General features: G+C 40.9%; 1 protein-coding gene across 1 annotated transcript in view; it reads left to right on the top strand.

Moving 5' to 3' along the window:
* Window positions 1–293: 293 nt before the first annotated feature.
* LIMK2 (LIM domain kinase 2) overlaps window positions 294–24,125 on the top strand; it is a 50,038-nt gene continuing 26,206 nt past the window's right edge. The window contains exons 1-5 of the mRNA XM_030218746.1: window positions 294–577; window positions 1,220–1,322; window positions 3,720–3,855; window positions 5,460–5,569; window positions 5,884–6,072. Coding sequence (XP_030074606.1) covers window positions 562–577; window positions 1,220–1,322; window positions 3,720–3,855; window positions 5,460–5,569; window positions 5,884–6,072 — 554 coding nt within the window. The 5' untranslated portion in view covers window positions 294–561. The remainder of the gene's footprint in view (window positions 578–1,219; window positions 1,323–3,719; window positions 3,856–5,459; window positions 5,570–5,883; window positions 6,073–24,125) is intronic.

Below are 24,125 nucleotides of genomic sequence, written 5' to 3'. Positions count from 1 at the left end.
AGTGTGTCAAGGGAGAAGCACAGAAACATTTTCCACATTCAATATCTGCTACCACATTTGCTTATTTCCGATCTGACGAAGAAGGGCAACCTTCGAAAGTTAATCAAGAAATGTATTAAGTTATGTCCAATAAAAAAGGTATAATCTTATTTTGTTTTCCACGTTTTATTTTGTTTGATTTCTATTGATAACCTTTAAGAGTGAACTCCACACCTCTCCACATTCAACAATAAAAAGGGGGAGGAGGGGAACACAGTAACTGCCCCACATACTGATCCTAGCCTTCACCTTTCTATCTATCATGCTCTGCCCCCTACCGAGAGCAAGTGGGTAGAGTAAAGAGAGACCACCAGCCCTGGACGGATTCGTGGCCGTGGGTGGGCGGAGTAATCATGCCCTTGGCGTCCGCTCGCATGTCAGGTGTGGTTTGAACCTCGTAGGACGCCGTACCACAGTCTCACCGGGTGACATCATCGCTGGACGGAGGAGATTCGCGCGCTCGCCTCGGAGGCGGAAGTGGTACTGGAGGGGTTAGTAAGATCTTTCCTGGTGGTGAAAATCATGGAGCTAAGTACGGGTAAGAGGAAGAGAGCGGGAAAGCGCTTAGCTCCTCGCTCTTCTCTGTCTCTTTAATTCTCTCTTATTATCTTGTGTACCTGCTCAGTTGAGCGTCCATGTGTCTTACCTGAAATAGCATGCAGGTTCGTCATGACGTTGTGCCGCCTTTCTCTCTGTCCATTTTTGCTGTTAGAACTGAAGCTGGCTGCTGGAAGTGAGGAGGGAACATGAGCTTCCTGCTTCTGATTTTTATACTGACGAAGAGAATGATAGTTGTACTTTTTGTTCTGATTTTTACATCTCTCCTTTTCCATGAGTGTTAGCTTCAAAACAGGTGCTTGTATTTGGTCTAGCACTACATTAGATTTATTTTATTGCATTTGTACCCCACATTATCCCACCTATTTGCAGGCTCAATGTGGCTTACAGAGTGTTATGACATAGTCATGACAGGATCTTGTACACAATCGGTAATAAGCAGAAGATGTATGAGGTATTATAGAAGGAGGTGTTAGAAAGGGTGGTGTAAGAGGTGTATTTTGATACTTGGGTGGGTTGGGTGGTCACCTCGCTGTTCATTGCTGCTCTTGAGCATCGTTCTGCTTTCTCTTTCATTCCTATTGAGGTCTCCTAGACTAATCGGTCTTTGCATTGTATGTAGGTGAGGAGCTCTGGAGTTGTCATGGATGTGGTGGCACCATTATTACTTCCAGAGACCCTCCAGTAAGAACTGGAAATGACTGCTGGCACAGCTTCTGTTTCCGGTAAGAGCGCCCCTTTACTTTCGTGCACTTGGATCTTGGAATATTTGAACGTGAGAGGTAATTAAATGGTACATGAAAGTTAGTGTAAAGTGATGCACATAGGCAGAAAAAAAATCTTGACTAATTTAGGTAAAGCTTAGATGCATTCTAGCACCACAACAGGAGTGGAGGAGTGGCCTAGTGGTTAGAGCACTGGTTTTGACATCCAGAGGTACCCGGTTCCAATTCCACTGCTGCTCCTTGTGGGCAAGTCACTTAACCCTCCATTGCCGGTACAAACTTAGATTGTGAGCCCTCCAGGGAAAGGGAAATGCCCAGTGTACCTGAATGTAACTCACCTTGAGCTACTACTGAAAAAGGTGTGAGCAAAATCAAAATAAATAAATAAATAAAATATATAAATAAAATGTGTGTTCCCAGTCTTTTTAAGCCTATACCCTAGCATCTGTATGTTAAGGAGAATATGTGGATGTAGGAACAAGGTAAATCTGATTTAAATTCAATTCTTTTTAAATCCCTATGGGGAAGATTCTGAACTGGTAGGCAAAACACTAAAATATAGAGTAGTGAAAGAGCAATGCACACTATTTTGTTTTTTTTGAGGAAGGAGAGGACAACCAGGCCTTCCCTTTATTGCACTGTTTGTATTTGGTATGTATGCCTGCCTTTTCTGTAAGTACAGGAAATTAACACATTCCCAAATGGGCTACCTTTTTAATGGTCTGCTGCATGCTAGTTTTTTTTTCCTTCTATAATTTCCACAGTAGATCTCAAAAATCGGTGTTTGTTTATTAAAAGACTTGAAATACTGTCTTATAGCAATGAAAGCAGTTTACAAAGTTAAAATAACACAAAGCCAAATTACAATTTTGATTAAAATTTACGAAACACAAACAAAAGGAAGTACATCAACAGAGACTATATGCAAAATTGTATTTTGCAGGGCTGTAAATATATGTTCTGCTCTCGCTGTTTCTCTTCTTATGAATGGAGGCTAAATGGTTTTTTTTTCTGCTTTGAAAATAAATGGCAAGTGGGGCTATGAACTTTATAAAATTGTGAATGGGGCAAGGAGGTAGAATCTGAACATAAATGCCAGGAACAGAAGAGAGAAACAAAAAGTGAGAGTAGAACATATTTGTGTAGCCCTGCACTAGACTACTCCACTGTCTCCTTTTGGAGATGAGATGACCAGAGTTACTTGTAATATTCAAAGTATGGTCACACCTATACAGAGTCATAATGATATTCCTATTATGTTTTCCTTACTTTGAAAATAATCACTAAGTCTATTTGCTTTCTTGGCAGCTGAAGCATATTAGGCTGAAAACTTCAACATATTATTCACAATGACGCCAAGATCTTTTTTTTAAGTGGTAACTCATAACTTAGGAAAATCATCCCAATTGTATGTACATCATGCTGGGTCCTATGTGAACCACTTTGCATTTGGCCACATTAAATTTCATCTGCCATTTAGATTCCCAGTGCGTATTTTGGTCTGAGTGGGTCAAAGCTTTTTTTTAATAATTTCTTGCATATTCGCTGTTTTTTGCTTCTTAGTATAGGAAGTAGAGAAGGCAGAAGAAACCCTGTAATATGTCAGGGGAAACGGATTAAGAGTCAAAAAAACACAGATGATGTGATTTTTGTACAAAACAGGATGGAGAACTTTGAAAAGAGTAAATGGAAGGAGAACTAGAGCTGAGATATGCAGCTTTGAGAGACACGCTTGGTTGACTGAGCATCCCTTTCCTTCCTGGCTATTCCATATACAGTGCAGGCTGGGATCACTACCGATCCTTCAAGCAGATGGTCCTTCTCGGACTCTGTCACCCTTCTAGGCTCAAATTAAAAAAAAAAAAAGGCTTGAGCTGCTGTAGTGCTCGAAAGTAATCTGTGTATAGTATAGCAATTCAGGTTGAAGAAAAGGCAGAATCCTGTGATCTGATTAGGTAGATAGTATAAAGCAGTTATTACATTGTTTTTATGTAGTATCCTAAACCAGGGTATTTTTAATGAAGAATACCATGTATAATATAATTACATAACAGTACTCACCATAGTACTTGTATCAGAATCTCTGTGGATATATGAGGCAGTGGGAGATAGCTACTTAGTCACGAAGTGTGATTGGCACATGAACCCAGGCTTCTTGGTTCTTAGTCAGGCCTATTGGTTAAAAAATAAGACACTGGATGAAGGTGCCTCTCTTCAATGGACACAGAATCTTGAGGATTGGGAAGGGATCTTTGGAGTGAGAGTGGATGGATATACATGGTGTTTTTTGGGGGGGACTGTACAACCACTGCCACTTCCATAGCTTTCCCATGTGTTTCCTTTCTTCTCTCACATTGATGAGTTCCATCCCCCTCTCTCTCTTGATCTGTTTGCCAGGTGCTCAGAGTGTCAGGACTCCCTCACTAACTCATACTTCAAGAAAGATGGTAAACTATACTGCCATAAGGACTACTGGCTGAAGTTTGGTGAGCAATGTAATGGTTGCTCCCTGCTGATGACAGGCCCAGTGATGGTATGTATTGGGGCTCCCCCAGTGAGTTCTACACTTTTACATTTTGCTGAGTTCTGCTGTCTTTGAGTTGTTTACTCACTATTCCAAATACAGTGACCATGTTGAGCTGGGTGCATCAAATCCTGTAAAGTTAAGAGCCTGTAATGCAGCTGTAGTATATCTACAGTCATTGAGAGATATTTATCAACAATCTGAAACACCTGATTACCTGACATGCTATTGTTGCTGCAATCTCTTGATAGGCTGACCTGTTCTCCTCCCTGTGCCCCATCAATGCTGCTTGATTCACTGGAAAGGCCCTCCTTTATTGGTTAACTGTATGATTTAAAATACAGTTGGATTGTGTAGTACAAGGAAACACTCCCCCCTCCATCAGACTTTAGATAGAAATAAAAGTCCTGGAACTCTGATGTTCATGGCTGTTATAAGTAGTGCTGTTCTCTGTCGTATTTATGGCATGAGTGATATTTTCTGCATTAGGGCTTAGCTGCAGCATTGGGGCAAAGTAAACTAAGGGTGGGCAAACTTAGTTCTTGAGGACTGTGGCACAGTCAGTTTGTCAGGATTCCCACAATGGACATGTAAATAGATCTCATGCATGCTCTTTGTGGAAATCCTGATAACTTGACTGGGTTTTGGCCCTCAAGGACTGAGTTTGCCCGGCATCTCCAGCCTTGCAAGGCTCTTTTTCTAACACATTTGTTTATTGTAATTTGTATCATATACAAAAACCACACGGATGCCAGTGTGTTTTTGCAGTGTGGTAGATGACATTGCTCATAATAACTTTGTCTGTACAATTTAAGGAATATTGCTTTCTCTTCAGGAATTACATTCAAAACATCCAACGTTTGATCTTCCTTTAACAGAGTACTAGTCTCCTTCCTTTTTAGGGTGATCCTTGGCAAGCTGATGCCACTCCAAAGTAGTCCTGTAAGGCTTGCTTACATAATCAAGATGGTATTCTTGAGCCTGATGACGCAGTGGGTGGGTTAGAGGGTACTCGTTTCATCTGGCTTGTGGTGCTCTCACTTAGACAATAAGAGATGCTGTACCCTGTACTACTAGACATGAATTCTTAGATTTTCTAGGAGCATGGTGCTTGCAGTTGCTTCCGTTTCTATACCATCACCCTTGGAAGCCAAACAGTTAAGAGAAACATTTAACTAACCCTTCATCTAAATATTGATAGCGAGTGGCCAGGAGGAAGTAATCATGCAACCTTGAGTACTATCACATGGATGTTGGTTTTATCAGTCTGACTTTCCAAAATAGGCAAAATTGATATACTGTAGCCCAAACAATGATAATGCCTTTGTAACTATGGCTGCAGCTCACATATGCACTCTTAATAATTAAATATTAGTTAAATGTGATGGAGTGGAGGAGTGGCCTATTGGTTAGGGTGGTGGACTTTGGTCCTGGGGAACTGAGTTCAATTCCCACTTCAGGCACAGGCAGCTAGCTCCTTGTGACTCTGGGCAAGTCACTTAACCTTCCATTGCCCCATGTAAGCCGCATTGAGCCTGCCGTGAGTGGGAAAGCGCGGGGTACAAATGTAACAAAAATAAATGTTAATGTCAGTTTTATCGGTCTGTCTATAGGTAGCTGGAGATTACAAATATCACCCAGAATGCTTTGTCTGCATGAACTGCAAAGTTATCATTGAAGACGGTGACACATATTCATTGGTGCAACACTCCACGCTCTATTGGTGAGAGAGGTCTGCAGTGGCATGTTCGTGCTATTTTTATGATAAAGTGGGCATGGCATTTAATGTATTCTTTTGGTTTTGCTCTGACATGTATATGGATTGGGAGGCAGGAGAGTATTTGGAAGCACAGGCTGCTGCCCATATGTCGGGCACCAAAATCAGAATGTACTGTACATGTTTCACTTGCCAGGGCAGAAAACAGTTGAAAAACTGATACCCTGTGCGCAGGTTCCAGGGGACGGAGGAAGATTGGATAGGATTCGTTGTCTCCAGGGTTGTGTCAGGCTGTAATTTACTTTTATTTTTCTTTTTAGTGGAAAATGCCACAACCTGCTTGTTTTGGCGCCAATGTTTGATCAACTCTCCACTAGCTCAGTGCATAAGCAGCTTCCGTACACATTGACCATGGTCTCTGTGCCTGCTGCTAATAATGGCAAGAGGGGTTTCTCATTATCTGTGGAAGGTGCCACCTCCAACAGCACCACTGGAGTCCAGGTCACAGAGTGAGTACTCAGGAGGCAAAGATGTTGTATGACAAGGACCGTGGTCAGGTCATCACTGAAGAGGTATCACAGCTCCAGTGGGAATTCTTGATCTGCTCTCATTTTATGATACTATCTCTTGTCAACAGTATGTCAGTTACTTAGTCTTGCAGAGTCAAGCTGTCCTATTATCCTGTATATGCCTGTTGAAACACACAAACCTTCAGCTGCTCTCTAAATGTTAATTGAGCGAGGGCCTATAAGTCTGATAGTAATGAATTTCTTTTGCCGGACCCATATTATGGAATCCAGCTGTTAATACCTCCATCTGTTTTTATTTCCCACATTTCTTCTTCAGTTGACTTAACTTGTTATTCATTTGTCATGCTGTCTTGTGTTTCTTGATCTTCTTTCTACCTCATTCACCTCTAGTACTCTGTTCCAAGTTTTCTCTCTTTCTCCCTTATCAACCTTTGTTCTGATGTTCTTTTTTTTGGATAGCTTTGTTCTCTGTCTCTGCATCAACCACTCTTCTTGTGCTCATTTATAGATCCTTTCCTTTTCACTGTGTACCAGTCATCTTCTGGTGTTCTTTCAGACCATGTTTCTCTCTCTGCATCAGCTTTTCTTCTGTTTCCTGCTAAGGCTGTTCTTGCTCATTCTGTATAAATCTCTATTATCACTCGTGTACTTCTCTAATTTTAAAGATCAAAATAAAGATCTTTAAATTTGCATTGGTTACTTTTTCCAGCTTTTCCTTTTGCAGACTTTTTGTATACTCCTTGATTTTATATACAGGGAAGGCCGATGCAGAAAGTGTACTAGGATTTGAATACTGGTTAGCTCTGCTTTAGCATACAATTTATTATGGATGTCCTATGCAAAAATGGGTTTTGCACATGAGCTAACCATGCACAAAGTGTAGCGCGCAGCACATTTAAATCCATGGTAATGAGGCTACTGGCTATTCAGTGCAGAAGCAAAGAACTGCACAGAGAGCAAAAGAGCTGACTGCAATGCTGGGGCTATAAAGCCAGGTCTATGGAAACACAAAAGGCTACCTCGGAACTTCTGTTGTAGTGTTAGAAACAGACATGAAATCCTCACTTCCTTTTACTGTGAGTATAATGGTCTGAAAATCACCACTAACCAGCTAAGTTTCTGCTCTGCCCTAGCTCTGCCCCGGACAACCGACAAACTAACCAGTTTTGACCTAGGTGGTTAGTGGTGCATTTAGCGGTACTGTCTGGTTTCCCTATATAGTCCTGTATAAGTGATTTAAATGGTCAAGAGGTTATCCTGGCCATTTAAATCTTTTTATTTATTTATTTATTTGTTTGTTTGTTTCATTTGTACCCCACATTTTCCCACCTATTTGCAGGCTCAATGTGGCTTACATAGTACCGTGAGGTGTTAGCCACCTCCAGTGATGAAACAAATACAAGGTGATGTTATTGTCGAAAGAGGTTCATGTGTTATAGACACATTAGAAAATCGTAGAGAAGAAGAGTTATATAGTGTTCTTTACAGGCTTTGGATTCGTTGTGTTGCTGGGTTCAGGCACTTAAGTTGGGTCAGTAGGGTATGCCTTTTCAAACAGGTACCTGTATATAGTATGTAAACCACTTTGAATGTAGTTGCAAAAAAGACAGGCAATATATCAAGTCCCATTCCCTTTCCCCTAATGGAGAATTGCACATGCCACCCACAGAAAAGGAATACCCTCTCTGTGAGTTGATTACCATGGGAGCCTGGCTAACTCTCACGGTTGACAGTGAACCCAGAAATTCAATGCTGGGGCTGTATCCGGTGACTGACTTGAATTTCCAGGGTTTTTTGGCTACTAAAAACATAGCTGGTTAAGCCGATATTCATTGGCTGGCCAGCTAAGTTATAGCAGCCAATGATAGACCTGCTATTCATGAGGGTCTCTCTGGCCACTAACCTTAGCTGGTCAGCCAGTGAATATTGTCAGTAACCAGCTATGCTGCATGACATAGCCGGTGACCGGGCTAGCTGCTAAGCAGTAATATTCAGCCAAGACAGCTGGCTATCTCACGCTGAATATTAGAGCTTAGCCAGCTTAAGGCTATATAGCTGGCCAGGAGCAGTTCCTGGAGGGGTTAAATATTTTTATATATCTGTTGGTGTATCTTTATTTTCTGCTTCCAGTTATTTTTGCTTCTGTGGTATTTGAAAATCTAATAAAGGTCCTGAAAATGAATTAAAAAAAAAAAAGAGAGGTTTTTAACTCCTATTAATAGGCACTGGAATAAAAGTCAGTTTGGAAGGGCAAAATGGAAAAATGTTTTGCACAAATTAAAATTCTTCATCCTAAAGCATAGTTAATTCCCCAAACCATCCTAAAATAGCTGCTCAAACCTTTAGAATCAACCAACTGCATTCCTCAGTCTGACTTTTACTCTTCATGTAATATCTGCCCCTTGATTCACAGAACTGCATTCCAGTACATGATCATGTGTGTGCTCATGCAACTCTGGGTGCCAATTTATGCGCAAGGCATAGATGCCACTAGCACAGAGCAGTGTGTATATGCATCTGGTGAGCCCTCCCATACTAGGACATGTTTTTGTGCAGGGCCAATTTGGATATTGTTTGGTTACTGCATTGAGAAGCAAAATTTTGTTAATCTTGCATTAGGGAGCCGCATGCTAAATATTAGTATGTGGCGTTAATGGAAGGTTTCTGCATCAGCCCCAAGGTTTGTAGCAGTACATTCCTTAGTGTCCTCACCAGACCAGTAGGGAATATGTGGGTTCTACCCGTTGACCAGCAGATGAAGACAGAGTGAAAAATGTTGAGTGCTTTGATGCTCAGTATTTCTCTGTGTCTAGGGGATGGTGACGCACTGTGCAGCTCCTGGACTGGTTACTGAAATAGCTCCTGACCCAGTTAAAGAGCTGGGCATCAGTTGTGCAGAGGGGTACCTCGCTTGAGGTTTTAAACAATTAAAAAAAAAAAAAGACATACAGCAACTTTAATTGATCTGGAGCAAGGATGGTAGTTGGAGAAGTCTGAGTTCTTCTCCCACCTCCCTTCTTCACTATTGTTTTCTTCTTTGTCCTGAAAGGTGTTTAAATGATTGGATGGGAAGTTGCTTCCTCACTTTAAAACATCAGAAGAAGTCTGCATCTTTTGTTCCATGCTACTAGCAGCAGAAACTTGAAAAATTATGCACTGGTAGTACTGCAAGAAGAGAAGATTTTCTGTTTTTGGCTGGTCCTCAGGGAACTTGGGTTAGAGGCCATGTGTTCAGGCCAGCTACAGTGCTTTCTTCTGGATCACTAAGCTTGAAGCATTGGTCTTTCCTACTGTCTCAGCCTATATGCTTGAGGTAATTTTCAGGGTACATTTCATAATGCAAGCCTTGGCAGAAGGGGATAATTCAGAGGAATATGTTCCCTCCCCCTACCCTAAGCTGGGTTTTTTTCCCTTCATCCAGAGTTTCTAACATTTAAATCTAAAGCTAAGACAAGAACCTTGAGCATATCTGTGTGTGTGTGTGTGTGTTTTTTTGTGTGCTGTTGCAGGTGAGGTCTTCATCAGTTCTGCTAGTAGTGTGTGTGTGTGGGGGGGTCTTTTCATACAGCTGGGCCAAGGGAGCTTGGGTTGCAATTGCTTTCTTTTTTCTTGCAGGAGCAGTGTCTTCAATAATGTTTAGGCCACAGCTAGAGGCTCATGTAGTAGCACAGTCTGCGCATCTAAGGAGATTCTTGGGGTGTGCTTTTGGAAGGACCCCAGTGGTTTTTTTGGAGCAGGTGGCCTCTTAAGTGCTGACTGAAACAAGCCAAGATTCAACTTACCAGCTATCTTTTAGGCCAAAAAGACAAAAAAGGTGACATGTAATGATGTGTGCAAACCCTCAGATCATTAGTATGAATGTGGGAAGAGTGGCCATCTTGTGCAGCATTCCAAAGTAACTCAGGTCTCTGAATCTTTACCAGAGCAGATAAGCTACCTGCCTTAAAGGAAGATCTGTCAGTGAAAAGGGTTTTTTTTTAATACTTTTAATAGTGTGACAGAAATACCTGGAAACAGGGATTTCATTCTCCTTGGAGTCTGGGTTGACTTTTTTTCAAGTTATTTTGATTTAGCACTCTGAGGGAGCTCATGCTCCCCTTCCACTTCAAACTTCAAATTTTGTCAGCTGTCCAGACCGGTCAAGATGCTGATGCTTGGATTAAGTACACATAGCAGTAGATGAAGCCTCTGAAAACATAAGATTGAGATAATAATTTTCTGCAGTTGCCGGTCAGTCAGTATTGTATTGTATTCTCGTATTTTATTCTCAGTCTCCAGCAGATGGTGGATGTGCAGTCTGTCAGTCTGGTAGGCCCAAAGGAACTACATTATTAAATTATGACTATCTCAACAATTACCTACTGTATACAAACATCCTGCAAGACCAAGCCAATGAAGTGATTTGAGAAGTGCTTTTGTATAACATTGTTGAAAGATTCTAGTAGAAATTTTAGTGAGTCTAACAGAGATTGTATTAAAGGATAGTTATTTTAGTTTCAACAAAGTTTACCACCAAATAAAGGGTACAACAATGGGATGTACTATGGTACCTGCAGTAGTGAATCTATTTAGGGCTAATGTTGAAAAGAACATCTTTGACAACTAATAGATTCACCAATAAAATTCTAATGTGGAAACGTGTTTTTAATTTGGAAAGGTATGGAAGAAGAGTTTTTAGAATTTCACGACTGGATAAATAACGTAGATGGAAACTTGACATTTCAAATGAATTACAAAAAAGATTAATATAGTGTTTCTGGGCATTTTAATCACTAATAAAGATGTTAAATTAATTGCAGATATATATAGCAAACTGACTGATATAAGTTACTCTTCCTCTCTACGATTCCCTAATGTGTCTGTACACACGAACCTTATTCTACCATAGCATTACTGTATTTGTTCATAACGGAATTGGCGAACGCCTTTACAGTACTATGTAAGCCACATTGAGCCTGCAAATAGGTGGGAAAATGTGGGATACAACTGTAACAAATAAAATAAATAAAGCAGAATTTGCCCTATCTAGTTCCTTAGAATAAGAGATTATGTACTGAGAAGAACATATGAATTAAGAGTAAAAGATAGATTTTTGGAGAGGGGGTATCAAGCAAGAGTGATTGAAAAATGTTTCCTGAGGGCAGAATTGAAGAGTAGGAAGGACTTATTGAATAAAGTGAGTAAAGAAGAGATGAAAAAAATCACTTGCTGTCTGGAATTTAATTACTTTTCAAAAGATATTGTAAGAATTCTTAGGAAGAATTGGCACATTGATATCTTTGAAGATAAGAGATTTATTAGATGATTATAAGAGAAGTAAGAATTTAAAAGATTTACTAACATCTTCAGCTTTTTTTCAGTGAAAGGACATCTGATATAGAGAGATGAAATGGACATTGTCCATATGGCAATTACTGGGTTTGCATAGTGAATGCAAAAGTTAAGTTTATTGTTCACCCAGTTAAAAAGAGCCAGTTTATCTTATGGCACTCTTCAAATTACAAGACAGAAAAGGTGATATATGCTGGAATTTGCCCATATTGGTTACTGTACATAGGCAAAACCGGAAGAACTCGGAATAAAAGACTGACTGAACATAGGAGTGCAGTTAATAGGCAACTGAGAAACCATTGATAGAACACTCAATTATTATGAACTATTAGTTTGAAGACTACAGGTGGCTTTTTTATATTGCAGAAACCACACTTCCCTTGGAGAAGGGGTAACTCTGATTAGTTTATTGATTTAAGATTGAACAATGTTTGATCTTTGAATTTAATACTGTATCTCCCAACGGACTGAATAAAAAATTAGATTTAGTTGTTTGCCTGTGACATTTATATAACAAAGCACAGTCTTTGTTCTGTAGGTAAAAATATTATACTATGAATGATTTATGTGATTTATTTAAGTAAATGGTTTTAAGTACAATTTGTCTAATGGATTAATTGATATCTTTTCCTACAGTGAAGGAATGTGTTTTATATTGGGTGAAGAAAATGTGTCACTAATAGAAACCATTTCCTCTGCCCGTTATATTTAGTGAAATGGACAGTATTACTCCTTATGAAAGAGTTCCAACTGTTAAAAATTGGAAGTATAGCTTGGCAGCACACTCAGTTAACTGAAAGTACATGAATTTGAGTTGTTTTATAATTTTTGGAGATGAATGCTTTATAATAGTGTTGGCACGTGGGGACCCAAAAGCTTGGTGTGCTCTCTCCAGGTAGATTGACATGAGCTCTATCACAGTGCCACATTGTGCCAGTAGTTCACTCACTAGCTTTTGCAATGTCTCCTCGCAATCTAAATAAGCAGGGGTCTCCGGCAGCCCCCTGAATCTCAAATTACATCTACGGCTGCGATTCTCCAGGTCCTCAAGCTTATCCAAAACCTGCTGCTGTGTCATCTGGGTTTCAGTGAATTGGTGATCTAAGGTCTCTATTGCCTCTGATTGGGAGTCTAATCGGGTTTCTACCTCCTCGATTCTGGACCCAAACTCCCGTATCTCGCCCTTCAAATCAGCGCTCATAGTCACCAGCTCACCTCGCACTGCTTTTAAATCATCCTTTATTTCTTGCAGCCAATCGGGTCCCATCTCCACCTCAGGTCCTGCACGATCCGTTCCCTCCCCTTGAGCCATTGTAGGCGCCTTCTCTGCTGGGGATGCGGTCTGTGCTCACTCATGCCGGTTGTGCGTTTGCGGACGCCATTTTGTTTTCTCCCCGCACTGCCTTCACTCCTGGATAAGCAAAACGCGAGAAATCCACCTTCTCCGTCTCCGCTTGCATCTGATTTCCATTCCTTCTCCCCAGCACACACCTCTGTGCTGTATTGCCAACAACTCCGCTCTGCAGATCGGGCTTTTTTATCGCTTTATCCCCGTGGGTCGCTTGGAGCTCCGCTTTAAGGCAACCATGCCACTCGGCGACATCACTTCCTCTCCTGCTTTATAATAGTGTAAATAAAGATTTTGTAAGACTCACAGATGTTAATGCTCACAACTGAAGCAAGAGTTTGATACAGTTATTTTGATTGAGAAACACTGGTTTCTGAACCAGAAATGAAGTCATTGAAATGCATTTGCATTTCAATTAGTATCAAACTTTTTGTTCTGTGATATTGAATTGTTTTAAATTTTATTTTTATAATGGAAATAATTTGGTACCTAGGCAGCCCACTCTGACAAAGATTGTTTATTAAAGAAAAGCTCTGGTAGCGTTGAAGGACTATTTAAAGATCCATAAGGCTCAAAGCCTGTTTTTTGTAGTTTTGAAGACTGTGTGTGGATTTCTGGAAGTGCCTGTAAGGATTGCGTTGTGATTTCAAATACTGAACTTGGCTTTATTCATAGTAAGACTCTTTGGGGTCTGTTATGGCATTGCTGCGTTAGCGGCTTAGTAAACCCCAACATTTATTTTTAAACCTTTTTACAATAGTTATGTGAGGAGAGCGTTGTGAAAGACTGCTTATAGTACATTGGAAAAGTGATTCCAGTAGGCATATTTTGGGGTGTTTTTTTTATTACTTATATCATTATTAAAGAGCCTTTTATAAGTTTTTCTGTGAAAATTTTTTTTTAATGATCTTAGAGCTCATTGGTAGTTCTGACAGTATAATCTTGGATTTATTCCAAATGGTACTTTTTTATTTATAGAAATCATTTTTCAATTTCTCAGGCCTTGCTGCTGGATGATTTGATTATGTACCTAGAAAACAACTATCAGGCTCATTTTCAAAGCACTTAGCCTCCCAAAGTTCCATAGAAACCTATGGAACTTAGCCTCCCAAAGTGCTTTGAAAATATGCCTCTATGTATATCATTGATATGTTTGTTTTTGTTAAAATCATGTTTGTATTTTTCTATTATATATTAAGAAGAGGTCTTTTTCTGTAGAACATCTTGATAACTGCATAGTTCACGCTTTCCATTCAACCTTGTCTTGATCTATTGCTGTATGATAGATGTTAACTATAGATGCATATCAAAAACACTAGATATCACTCTTTTATTCAATCTATAGATGGACGTGGGACTTTGATCAAACATAAGATTTTTATATATAAATAAAATAGCCTCAATAGCCCAGGGAACCTAACATTAGGACTCCACTGAAATGGCCAACATCATAGGCTCCTACCGCCTTCCTCAAGTAGAGACGGTTAGCTGAGCTTCTGAAGTCTTTTTTTTCTGAGCTTCTGAAGTCTTTTTTTCTCCATTTTAAAAATCTTTGGCACAATTTTTGTAGATTGCACGAAGGGTGGAGGCAGAAGTTGGACCATTATAGCTATTACCACTCTTTCTGGTTTGCAGTTGTTCCATTTCAGAATGGTAGTAGAGCAGGCAATTGAAGAACTTGAGTGTCTGAGGTTACAAGGATGCCCCTGTGCTTCACACCTCTCAGATGTACAGGTGGCTGCCTCTTCCTATGGCAAGTTGTGCCCCTAGTGGCAGTCATGCATGCCATGTTACAGATCTTTCTAATGTAATCTCAAACTTATACACCGCACTAATTCCGGCTTGAGTTTTTAGGCAGTTTACATCGAAAGAGACTTGTACAAAAATGAGAAATTACACTAACACATCATTAAAATTTACCAAAAAGAAAAGTTTTTAGCTTCTTTTGAAGTTGCATACAGTTTGTTTCCAATCGGATATACTGGGGAAGTTCATTCCAGATAGCAATTGCCCATGTAGGATACCTTGCTTCAATGGCGTTTCACACATACGCCATTAAAAGCAGATAATTTCAACAGAAGTAAAAAAAAAATGAATACAAAAAGAATTGAACAAGCAATTCTGATGTACTACCATACAAAATATGAAAAATCACACAAATGACTTTAAAAGCAATACCTGCTTTTAAGGGAAGCCAATGGAGCCTCATCGTATACTGAGGGAGAACACTCATATTTTTTTCAGATGAAAAACCAATCACACTGCCATATGTGTAGATTGTGGAATAGCAAAACTGCTTCTAGAATTGTCTGAAGAATCAGAATATACTCCTGTTACTTCAAAATTGAAACCTTCATCAGTAATAATGGCTGTAGATCCAGGGCAATTTTTTAAAACTTTATTGTTATTAAAATTTTCCAATTTTACAACTTTTTTTTTTTTTGTTTACAGAGAAAAAAAGAATAAAACACAGAACTCTGTTACAAATTACCTTGTAACAAATTGCAGTAACAATGTTCTTATAACACCTGGTTAGATCAGTTTATCCATTGGTACAGCCGGTGGATCATATTAATCCTGGTGACATTTATTTCCTATTTTGCAATCGTTGAGGTAGGAGACAGTATATTAACATAACCATTTAAAGTTTTACATATATGTGGCCGTGTTGTATTGCTCTTTGTATTCTTATACAGTTAAATGTGTAGTCTTGGTCCTTTGTTTTGAAGCTGGCTGGACTTGTTTTTTTCTATTTGGCCTTCAGGAGAGGGCTCCTGGGCTGATGGTCATACTATTATGGGATATTTGAGTCTTGGGGGGGGGGGGGGTTCTGAGGGGGGCATGCACTAATCTATTGTTTGGATGGTGTGAAATTTTTCTTCTGTATGTATATTAGGTGTTTGCGTTGCGTATATGTGGGTGGTGTTTGTTGTCTTTGCCATCTTCCAGCTGGTGTAAGGGGTTTACATATTTTTTTTGAACGCCACTTCTCTATCTTTCATTATTGCTACTCCCTATTCTAATTCTAGAATTTGCCAGGTTTTTGATTTCCTTTACTCTATTGAGGAGTGGGAGTTGGTTTCTCTCCATGTGGTGGTGGTGATCATTCTAGCTGCTAGGAACATGAAGTTGATTGATTTTTTTTTTTGTCATTTTTATCTAGTAGGGCAGAGGTTGTCTTTGCTGTTGCTGCACCTAGGAGCATCAGTGTGTAGCCTATTGGGATGTCCCATTCAGCGTATTTACTGGTTTTTAGTTGTACTTTCTCCGAGTTGTACTGCCTCCCAGAATAATTGTATCTTTGGGCAGCTCCACCATATGTCTGAAATCTCCTTTAAAGCTGCATCCTGTCCAGCAGGTGTCTGAGAGGTCTGCAAAGATCTTATGCATCTATGTTGGAGTTAGGTATGTTTGAATTTTGGTATCTAGTTGAGCAGTGCAGATAGAGATTCTATGAATGTTTGTCCATGTCAAGCCCATGTTGTCTTCCCATTTTTGTTGGTGCAAGTGAGTTGCGCTTGTTTTCTTTGTTGAGGATTTTATAGAGTTCTTCGATAAGATCTCTCTCCCCCCCCCCCCCCCCCCCACGGGAATTTCTGACAGTCTGTTCCAGTGGATTGATTTCTCTGAGGCAATGCCATTTTGGGGAATGAAAATAATTTGCAGAACTGCAAATATTTGTGGGGTGGACTTGCATCTGGAAAATAATTCTTGTCAATGACTTTTTGTTGTGCTATAAAGTCTATAATTCAGTTGAAGCCGTTTTCTGTCCTCCAGTTGAATCTACCTTGGGGTATCTAGGCCTGATTAGAATTCCTCATCTAGCAGTATCGGTTTTATTGGGGACAGGCTGGGTACGAAACTTAGCCAATTGGCGGTCTTGTGCCATGTCTGTATTACCAGTCCAATAGTATTGTGCTTTATTATATTTTGGCCCAGCCAGAGATTGTGCAAGAAAGTTCAGGCCTTCCAGATCTCTACTGATAGTTTCTAGCATTGGGGTGGGGGAGGGTAGTGGGTGTTAATTCTTTTGGATTGTTGAAGATTTTGATTGCCAGGTATTTGATTTGGTTTTGACACAGGAATTGGGTGTGTTTGCGCTTAGTTCTTTTCTTTCTCTTAAATTGAGTTGGAGGATGGTTGATTTGTTGATGTTTGTAGCCAGATATCCTGCTGTATTTTTCAAAGGAATTTAGGAACTTAGGGATTGTCCTGGCTATTTTTAGGAACAACAGCATGTCATCTTTGTAGAGGGCCAACTTGTGGTGGTCTTCACCGATTTTTTTATTCCATGTATGTTTGCAGTTTTGTATGATTTTATTTTTCTGGGCAAAGGGTTCTAGTGATAATGCGTATAAGGTTGGGTTTGGAGGGTAGCCTTACCTGGTTCCTCTTCCTAGCATGAATTGGTGCAACAATCTTTCATTGTTCCTGATGTGAGCTGTGGGTTGGTTGTAGAGGGCTTTAATTACTGAGAGGAAAGCTGGGCCAAAGTTTAGGGCCTTTAGCCAGGCGAATAGGTAGTCTCATTCGACTGTCAAATGCTTTATCGGCATCTAGGGCCAGGAGTGCTATTGGATCTGTCTCATGCTTTTGTACCCAGTTTATTAGGTTTAGTACCCTGCAATTGTTGTTCAGTTTATTTCTGCCGGGGATGAGTCTGTTTTGGTCTCTGTGGATGGGATTTTTTTAATATGCTGTTGAATCTGGTGGCCAGTGTTGAGTAACTTACTACTACTACTACTTAACATTTCTAAAGCGCTACTAGGGTTACGCAGCGCTGTACAATTTAACATAGAAGGACAGTCCCTGCTCAAAGAGCTTACAATCTAAAGGACACGTGAACAGTCAGTCTGATAGGGGCAGTCAAATTGGGGCAGTCTGGATTTCCTGAGTTAGGTGCCGAACGCAGCATTGAAGAGGTGGGCTTTAAGCAAAGATTTGAAGATGGGCAGGGAGGGGGTTTGGCGTAAGGGCTCGGGAAGGTTGTTCCAAGCATAGGGTGGGGCGAGGCAGAATGAGCGGAGCCTGGAGTTGACGGTGGTGGAGAAGGGTAATGAGAGGAGGGATTTGGCGTCTGCGTTCAGAAAAGAGAGAGGATTATATGAGTCACAGAGCTTGAGGTTCTTTCCTTCGTTGTGTATTATGACTTTGCTTGTGTGAATGTTTGTGGAATTGCTCCCATGGTTAAGGTTTCATTTAGTACTCTTAAGAGCAGAGGAGAAAGTGTATACCAGAATTTCATGTAGAATTCTATAGGAAAGCTATCTGGTCCTAGTGCCTTGTCTGTTAGGGTGGATTTCAAGGCCTGTTTTAGTTCTTTCCCAGTAATTGATATGTGTAGTTGGTTCATTTGTTGTGGGGTGGGACTATTTTCTGAAGTATAGAGTTTGCTATAGTATCTGGTAAAGCAATCTGCAATATCCTTTTTTGAGTATTCTGCACTTTTTTCATCTTGTACTTCTTTGATTGTGTTGTATGCTATTCTTAGTTTTAATTTAGCTTCTAGTATTTTATCCATTTTGCTGCCTTGCATGTAGTGGGTGCATCCTAGGTTTTTTTTGGCTGAGTTTGGCCTCTTTGGCAAGGTATTTGTTTAGTTGGACTCTTAGTAGGTATATTTTCTCCAGTAGTGCTTCTGACTGAGTGTTTTTGTGGGATATTTCTGTTTGGTACAGTTCTTCTGTTTGTGCCATCTTTGCCATTTCTCCCTTTCCTTTAGAGTTCCTAGGTTTATGCATGTGTCTCTTATGACAGCCTTCATAGCGTCCAGTCATGTGTTATTTACTTCTCCTGTATTTTTCTTGAGGTAGCCCTTTTATGGCTTGTTCTATTTGTTTGCTTGTTTTGGGGTCTGATAGTAGTTTGGTGTTCAGTGTCCAGGTTGTGTTTCCTGCTCTAGTTTGCTTGGTGGTTTTTATTTTTATTTTTAGAGGGATGTGGTCTGACTCAATCATGCGTTCTACAAAGGATTTCTGGGGCTAGTTAGTGGTTTATCATAAAGTAGTCTATGCAGGAGTATGTGTTGTTTACCTGAGAAGAGCATATATAGAGGCTCATTTTCAAAGGTACTTGTGACCTGGATTGGCCACTGTTGGAAGCAGGATAATGGGCTAGATGGACCTTTCATCTGACCCAGTATGGCTATTCTTATGTTCACATAGACTTACAAAGTTACATAGGTTACTATTGGGCTCATTTTTGAAAGAGAAGGGCGCCCATCTTTCGACATAAATCAGGAGATGGGCATCCTTCTCCCAGGGTCGCCCAAATCGGCATAATAGCCGATTTTGGGTGCCCTCAACCAAAGTTCCCGGGGGCATGTCGGAAGCATAGCGAAGGCGGGACTGGGGCGTGCTTAACGTATGGGTATCTTCGGCCGATAATGGAAAAAAGAAGGGTGTCCCTGATAAGCACTTGGCCGACTTGGTCCATTTTTTCTTGCGACCAAGCCTCAAAAAGGTGCCCGAACTAACCAGATGACCACCGGAGGGAATCGGGGATGACCTCCCCTTACTCCCCCAGTGGTCACTAACTCCTCTCACCCTAAAAAAAAAACAACTTTCAAAATATTTTTTGCCAGCCTCAAATGTCATACCCAGCTCCCTGACAGCAGTATGCAGGTCCCTGGAGCAGTTTTAGTGGGTGCAGTGCACTTCAGGCAGGTAGACCCAGGCCCATTCCCCCCCCCCCCCCCCACACTTGTTACACTTGTGGTGGTAAATGTGAGCCCTTCAAAACCCACCCGAAACCCACTGTACCCACATGTCTGTGCCCCCCCTTCACCCCTTAGGGCTATGGTAGTGTTGTAGAGTTGTGGGGAGTGGGTTTTGGAGGGGTTTTGGGGGGCTCAGCACCCAAGGTAAGGGAGCTATGCACCTGGGAGCAATTTGTGAAGTCCACTGCAGTGCCCCCTAGGGTGCCCGGTTGGTGTCCTGGCATGTGAGGGGGACCACTGCACTACGTATGCTGGCTCCTCCCACGACCAAAGGGCTTAGATTTGGTTGTTTCTGAGATGAGCGTCCTTGGTTTCCATTATCGCTGAAAACCGGGGATGACCGTCTCTAAGGTCGACGTAAATGTTGAGATTTGTGTGTCCCCGACCATATTATCGAAACAAAAGATGGACGTCCATCTTGTTCCGATAATACGGGTTTCCCCCGCCCCTGCGAGGACGTCCTCAGGAAAACGTGGGCGCCCCGTTCGATTATGCCCCTCTATGTAGCTTTGAAAATGAGCACCATAGTCTCTTACTGCTGGCTGCCTCCAGATGTCTATTAGGGAGGATTTCTGCATTGGTTCCGGTAGGTGATCTTTTTCTTTGGTTTCCTCCTTTTCTGTTTTGGCCCATTCAGGTTGCATTGTCCAGTTAAACTCACCAGCTAGGATGATGGGGAGAATTGTCCATCCCCTGATGTACTGCAGGAAGTGCAGTTGGGCGTAGATATTAGCTATGCAGATTAGTTGTTTTCCTATCTTTGTTTCCATTGCTATTGCCCTCCCTGTTTTGTCTTTCCAGGTTCTTATGGTATGTACTGCACTGTTCTTTCTGATCACTATTTCCACAGCAGCACTTTTCGAGGTGCTGTACAAGTGGTGGTTTTCTGCTATCCAGTGTGCTTTGAATTTCTTTCTTTCTCCTGAAGGAGGTAGATATCTGCTTTCATTTTCTCTAGCTCTATTAGTGCCTTGGCTCTCTTTGTGGTGGATTATAGATCTCTTATATTATATGTTAACTATTTGTGATTTATTTGTTGTTCCTGCTAGGTTTTGAGTTTCATTGCTCTGACCTGTGGGATCTATTGTTTTCATTTCTTCTCCTGTTTTGTGGTAAAGTGGCGTTCTCTAGGAGGGGGTAGTCTGGCGTCCTTGTCCTGTAGGTATAAGGAGATTTGCAGTACTGGTTAAGGTGTGGGTGTGTGTGTGTGTTCCTTGTGCATGCCCCTCTGTGTCCCTAGAGGTCCCCCTCCCTCTGTCCTCCCCTCTCTCTTGCAGTACCATTGTAACATGTATATCAACATGAACATTTTCCCAACAATGTCTGTTTTCAAATTCCTTTCCCCTAAAGTAAACACTATCAACATTGTGCATAGTCTTTTCACTGTTATGAGGCAGTACCTCTAACAGGAGATTTTGGTGTGCAAAAGTACCATGTAATGAATAGTTTTGCAGTCTTTTTGGTTTGGGTTTTTTTTTTCCATTTTTATTTAGAGATTCTGGGTGCGCTGCTCTGTTGTTACTTTGCCAGTTCTCCAGAGTCCGTATTTTGGGTGCATCAGCTGGCCAGATTTCAGAGTTGATTCTGTGAGGGATTGCTGCAGATATCAGTCTTGTCTTGTCTTGGTTTGGATTTCATTATCTGTGGAAGGGCATACTCAATGGCTGTCTTGATGGCTGTATTTCTCTTGCCCTTTTTTTTTTTTTTTTTTTTTTTGTCGAGTCTCATGGGGGTGGTTTCCCCTTCACCTGTTTGCCTCTTAGGGTTTTCTCAGCTCTTTGTGTTGGAAGTTGTGGTGGTTATTTTCATTGTTTGACATCCTTGCCAGTTAGGGCTGAAATGTGTTAATTTCTGGTGAGTTTTTAACGTTGATTGAGTATGGATCTCGGGAGCTCCTTCTGAACCCGTCTGCTCTCTAGCTTCACATTACATGACCTCCAGCGGGGGACATTTTTTTTAATATCCTTGCAACTCGAGGCTTTTCTTCTTATTTCTTTTGAGCCACTTAATTTCTTTTTGGTTGACCAGTGTATTCCCTGTGGGCTTGGGAAACTGCTCCCAATGTGTTCTCCAAGAGTTTTATTGGTAACCTTTAAGTCACTGAGAATAATTTGGTATGCATTCATTTTGAGAAATCTGGCTGTTTTGAGCCATTACTCTTTAAGATATTGAAGAGGTTGCAGCCCAGGTGTGTGGGCAGGCTAGTTTTCTTTCCAGGTCTACACTTCCTAATTGAGAAAATTGTCACCATCACTTTGCGTTCAGGGACTATTCCAGATTAATTCTACATCTTGTTGCTTCTGTGCCACATGGAACCTCAGTCATGGAGGCTTGGATGCAAGTGCTGGAATTGGTGTCAGTCCCATCAAATTTAGTCTTGTGGCCTTTGGTGTACATAAAGTCCTTGGTTCTCTGTTCTCTCATTGGTCACTATGCTCCTAGAGCTATTAGTCTACCTTTGGAGTTCTAGCATGGTGCAGTATAAGATAGTGGCTTAGGTTCAGCATTATGTTCCAAGATGTCAACCTTGACATTCCCATTTGAATACCAGTAACATCCAATACCAGGCTGTTGACTGGGATGCTTTCTGTCAGGAGCAGGTGGCACAAATAGCTTGGTCTTAATTCATAGTATCCTGGTCCTTCAACTCTGTGGAGCTTTTTGCAGTTCAACTATTGCTACAGGCCACCTGCCTTCCTCTTCATGGAAGAGCTCTGAGGGTGGTTTCTTCCCAAGAGTTTACTGCAGTGGCTCAAGTCAACAGATAAGGAGGTATGAGAAGCATTTTCTTCTGTTTGCAGCTCTTATGGCCAGAATACAAAATATTCAAGCAGATTTTGTTCCAGCACACACCATCTCAATTGTGGGGAATGGCACTTGTTTCCTGTGGCCTTTAACAATTAATTTAGACCATCCATTCTAGATCCCATGGCAACAAGTGCCAACACTATTTTTGCTTACTGCAGTTGGACTGGCTCTGAAGGTCTGAAAACATTTCTGCATCCCTGGCCACATGGAAAATTGCAGAATGTATTCCAGTTGCTTCTGATGTTAGGTTGGGTGCTCCAGGCGTTCATATTCTATCTGCTAAATTTTTTTTATGGCTGCAAACTAACTGTGGAGATTTTGTTAAGTCGACTTAATCTGTCTAAGACATTTCAACATTCTCAGATTTTTCCATTAATCTATTACAGCATGTCTCTTGAGTGGTCTTGCTTTCAGCATTGTCGTTTTTGAGGCGCATGTCTCTTGCCATGCTTTTTTAGTTTTGGAACCACCTCCCCGCTTTAGCATACTTTAAAGTTTGTTAAATCTTGGCAAGTGGTATACAGAGGAGATTAGTTCTCTGTCTGAATCTTTTATTCACGTCCAAGTAGAATTAACTGAGGGGAGGAGGGTCTTTAAAGTTCAAGTTGCAACTTTTCTCTTGCTCAAGAGAAGCTTTTGGATGTCCTTGAAAGCATTTCATCCACATGTAGTGCACCTTCTCTAAGGTGGGATGCTACACATTTTCCTATTTATTTCTCTTGTCCTGAGTGGAGTTTGATTCTGCTGCTTAAGGTGCTGGGACTTCTGTCCTTTGTCCCCCTTTAAGGATGTCTTGGAAGAATCTCACTCTTTTATGTAGTTGGTTTCTATCTCTTCAAGGAGAATTTTGAGTTCTGAGTTGTTACATGCACAGATCTTTCTCCATTTCGCAGAGGCAGGAACATCCATTAAATAATTCTGTCGTTTCTTCCCAAGGTGGTGTCCTCATTTCAGGTAAATAATCTTACTTTTGCTCCATATCTGTTATGTGCTTTAGAAATACACTGAAGTGGTCAACCAATTTCCAAAGTTGTGCAGGTTTGATTTTTCTCTTTTTGGCAGGTTTCGGGTGAGGTGAACTAACTTCTAAAACTATCACTGCCCAGTATCAGAGGTAATATTTAGTTGCCATATATATATATTTAATTTCAAAAGGAAGTGGCCTAAGTTTTGAAAGCTTTCTACCAGAGGTTTTTCGACTTAATAGCTCAGGGAGAAAAAGGGTGAAGCAGATAGATGCACAGGTGATGTTCTCATCAGTCCCTCCCAGTCATGGGTAAAGGCCAAGGCAGAGAACCTTGCATCCTGGTGATGAATAAATGCATGGCTGTGTGGATGGTGTCATTGAGAGAATTTGGGTATCCTAAACCATGGGATAATTTTCCAAGGGCTACTGAGCAGAGATGGCATCTCTGAAAAAAGGGAAGTAGTGTCTTAAATAGCAGACTGGCTAACCTTCTGAAGAAGGATTTAAACTAGAATCGTTGAGGTTGGGTGATCAAACCCCCACCAGGTAAATATAAGCTTATTAGGTAAGTGAAACATTAAATATTTCCACACAGATGGGGAAAAATGGCAGTGTCTAGAATGCAGTATACTAATATCTGTCGCAGTGGGGGTGGCAGGGCAATAGGTGGTTTACTTTACAGTATTAGACTAATTTAGTTTCCTCAGTGACCCTCCAGACCTTAGACAGCCTCATACTGCTGCAGTAGGCTCCACTCTCCAATATCTTAATACTTCCTGGGTCTCAGGATGCTACAGTTCTTGCTTGGTTTGCTGTCATGGTGAAGCATTTTCAATTCTGTGCGTCGGGAAAGTTGTTGC

This window comes from Microcaecilia unicolor, chromosome 11 (genome assembly GCF_901765095.1).
Source record: "Microcaecilia unicolor chromosome 11, aMicUni1.1, whole genome shotgun sequence".
Taxonomy (NCBI): Eukaryota; Metazoa; Chordata; class Amphibia; order Gymnophiona; family Siphonopidae; genus Microcaecilia; species Microcaecilia unicolor.
Note: the sequence above shows the minus strand (reverse complement) of the source record. Positions and strands in the feature narration are given on the sequence as shown.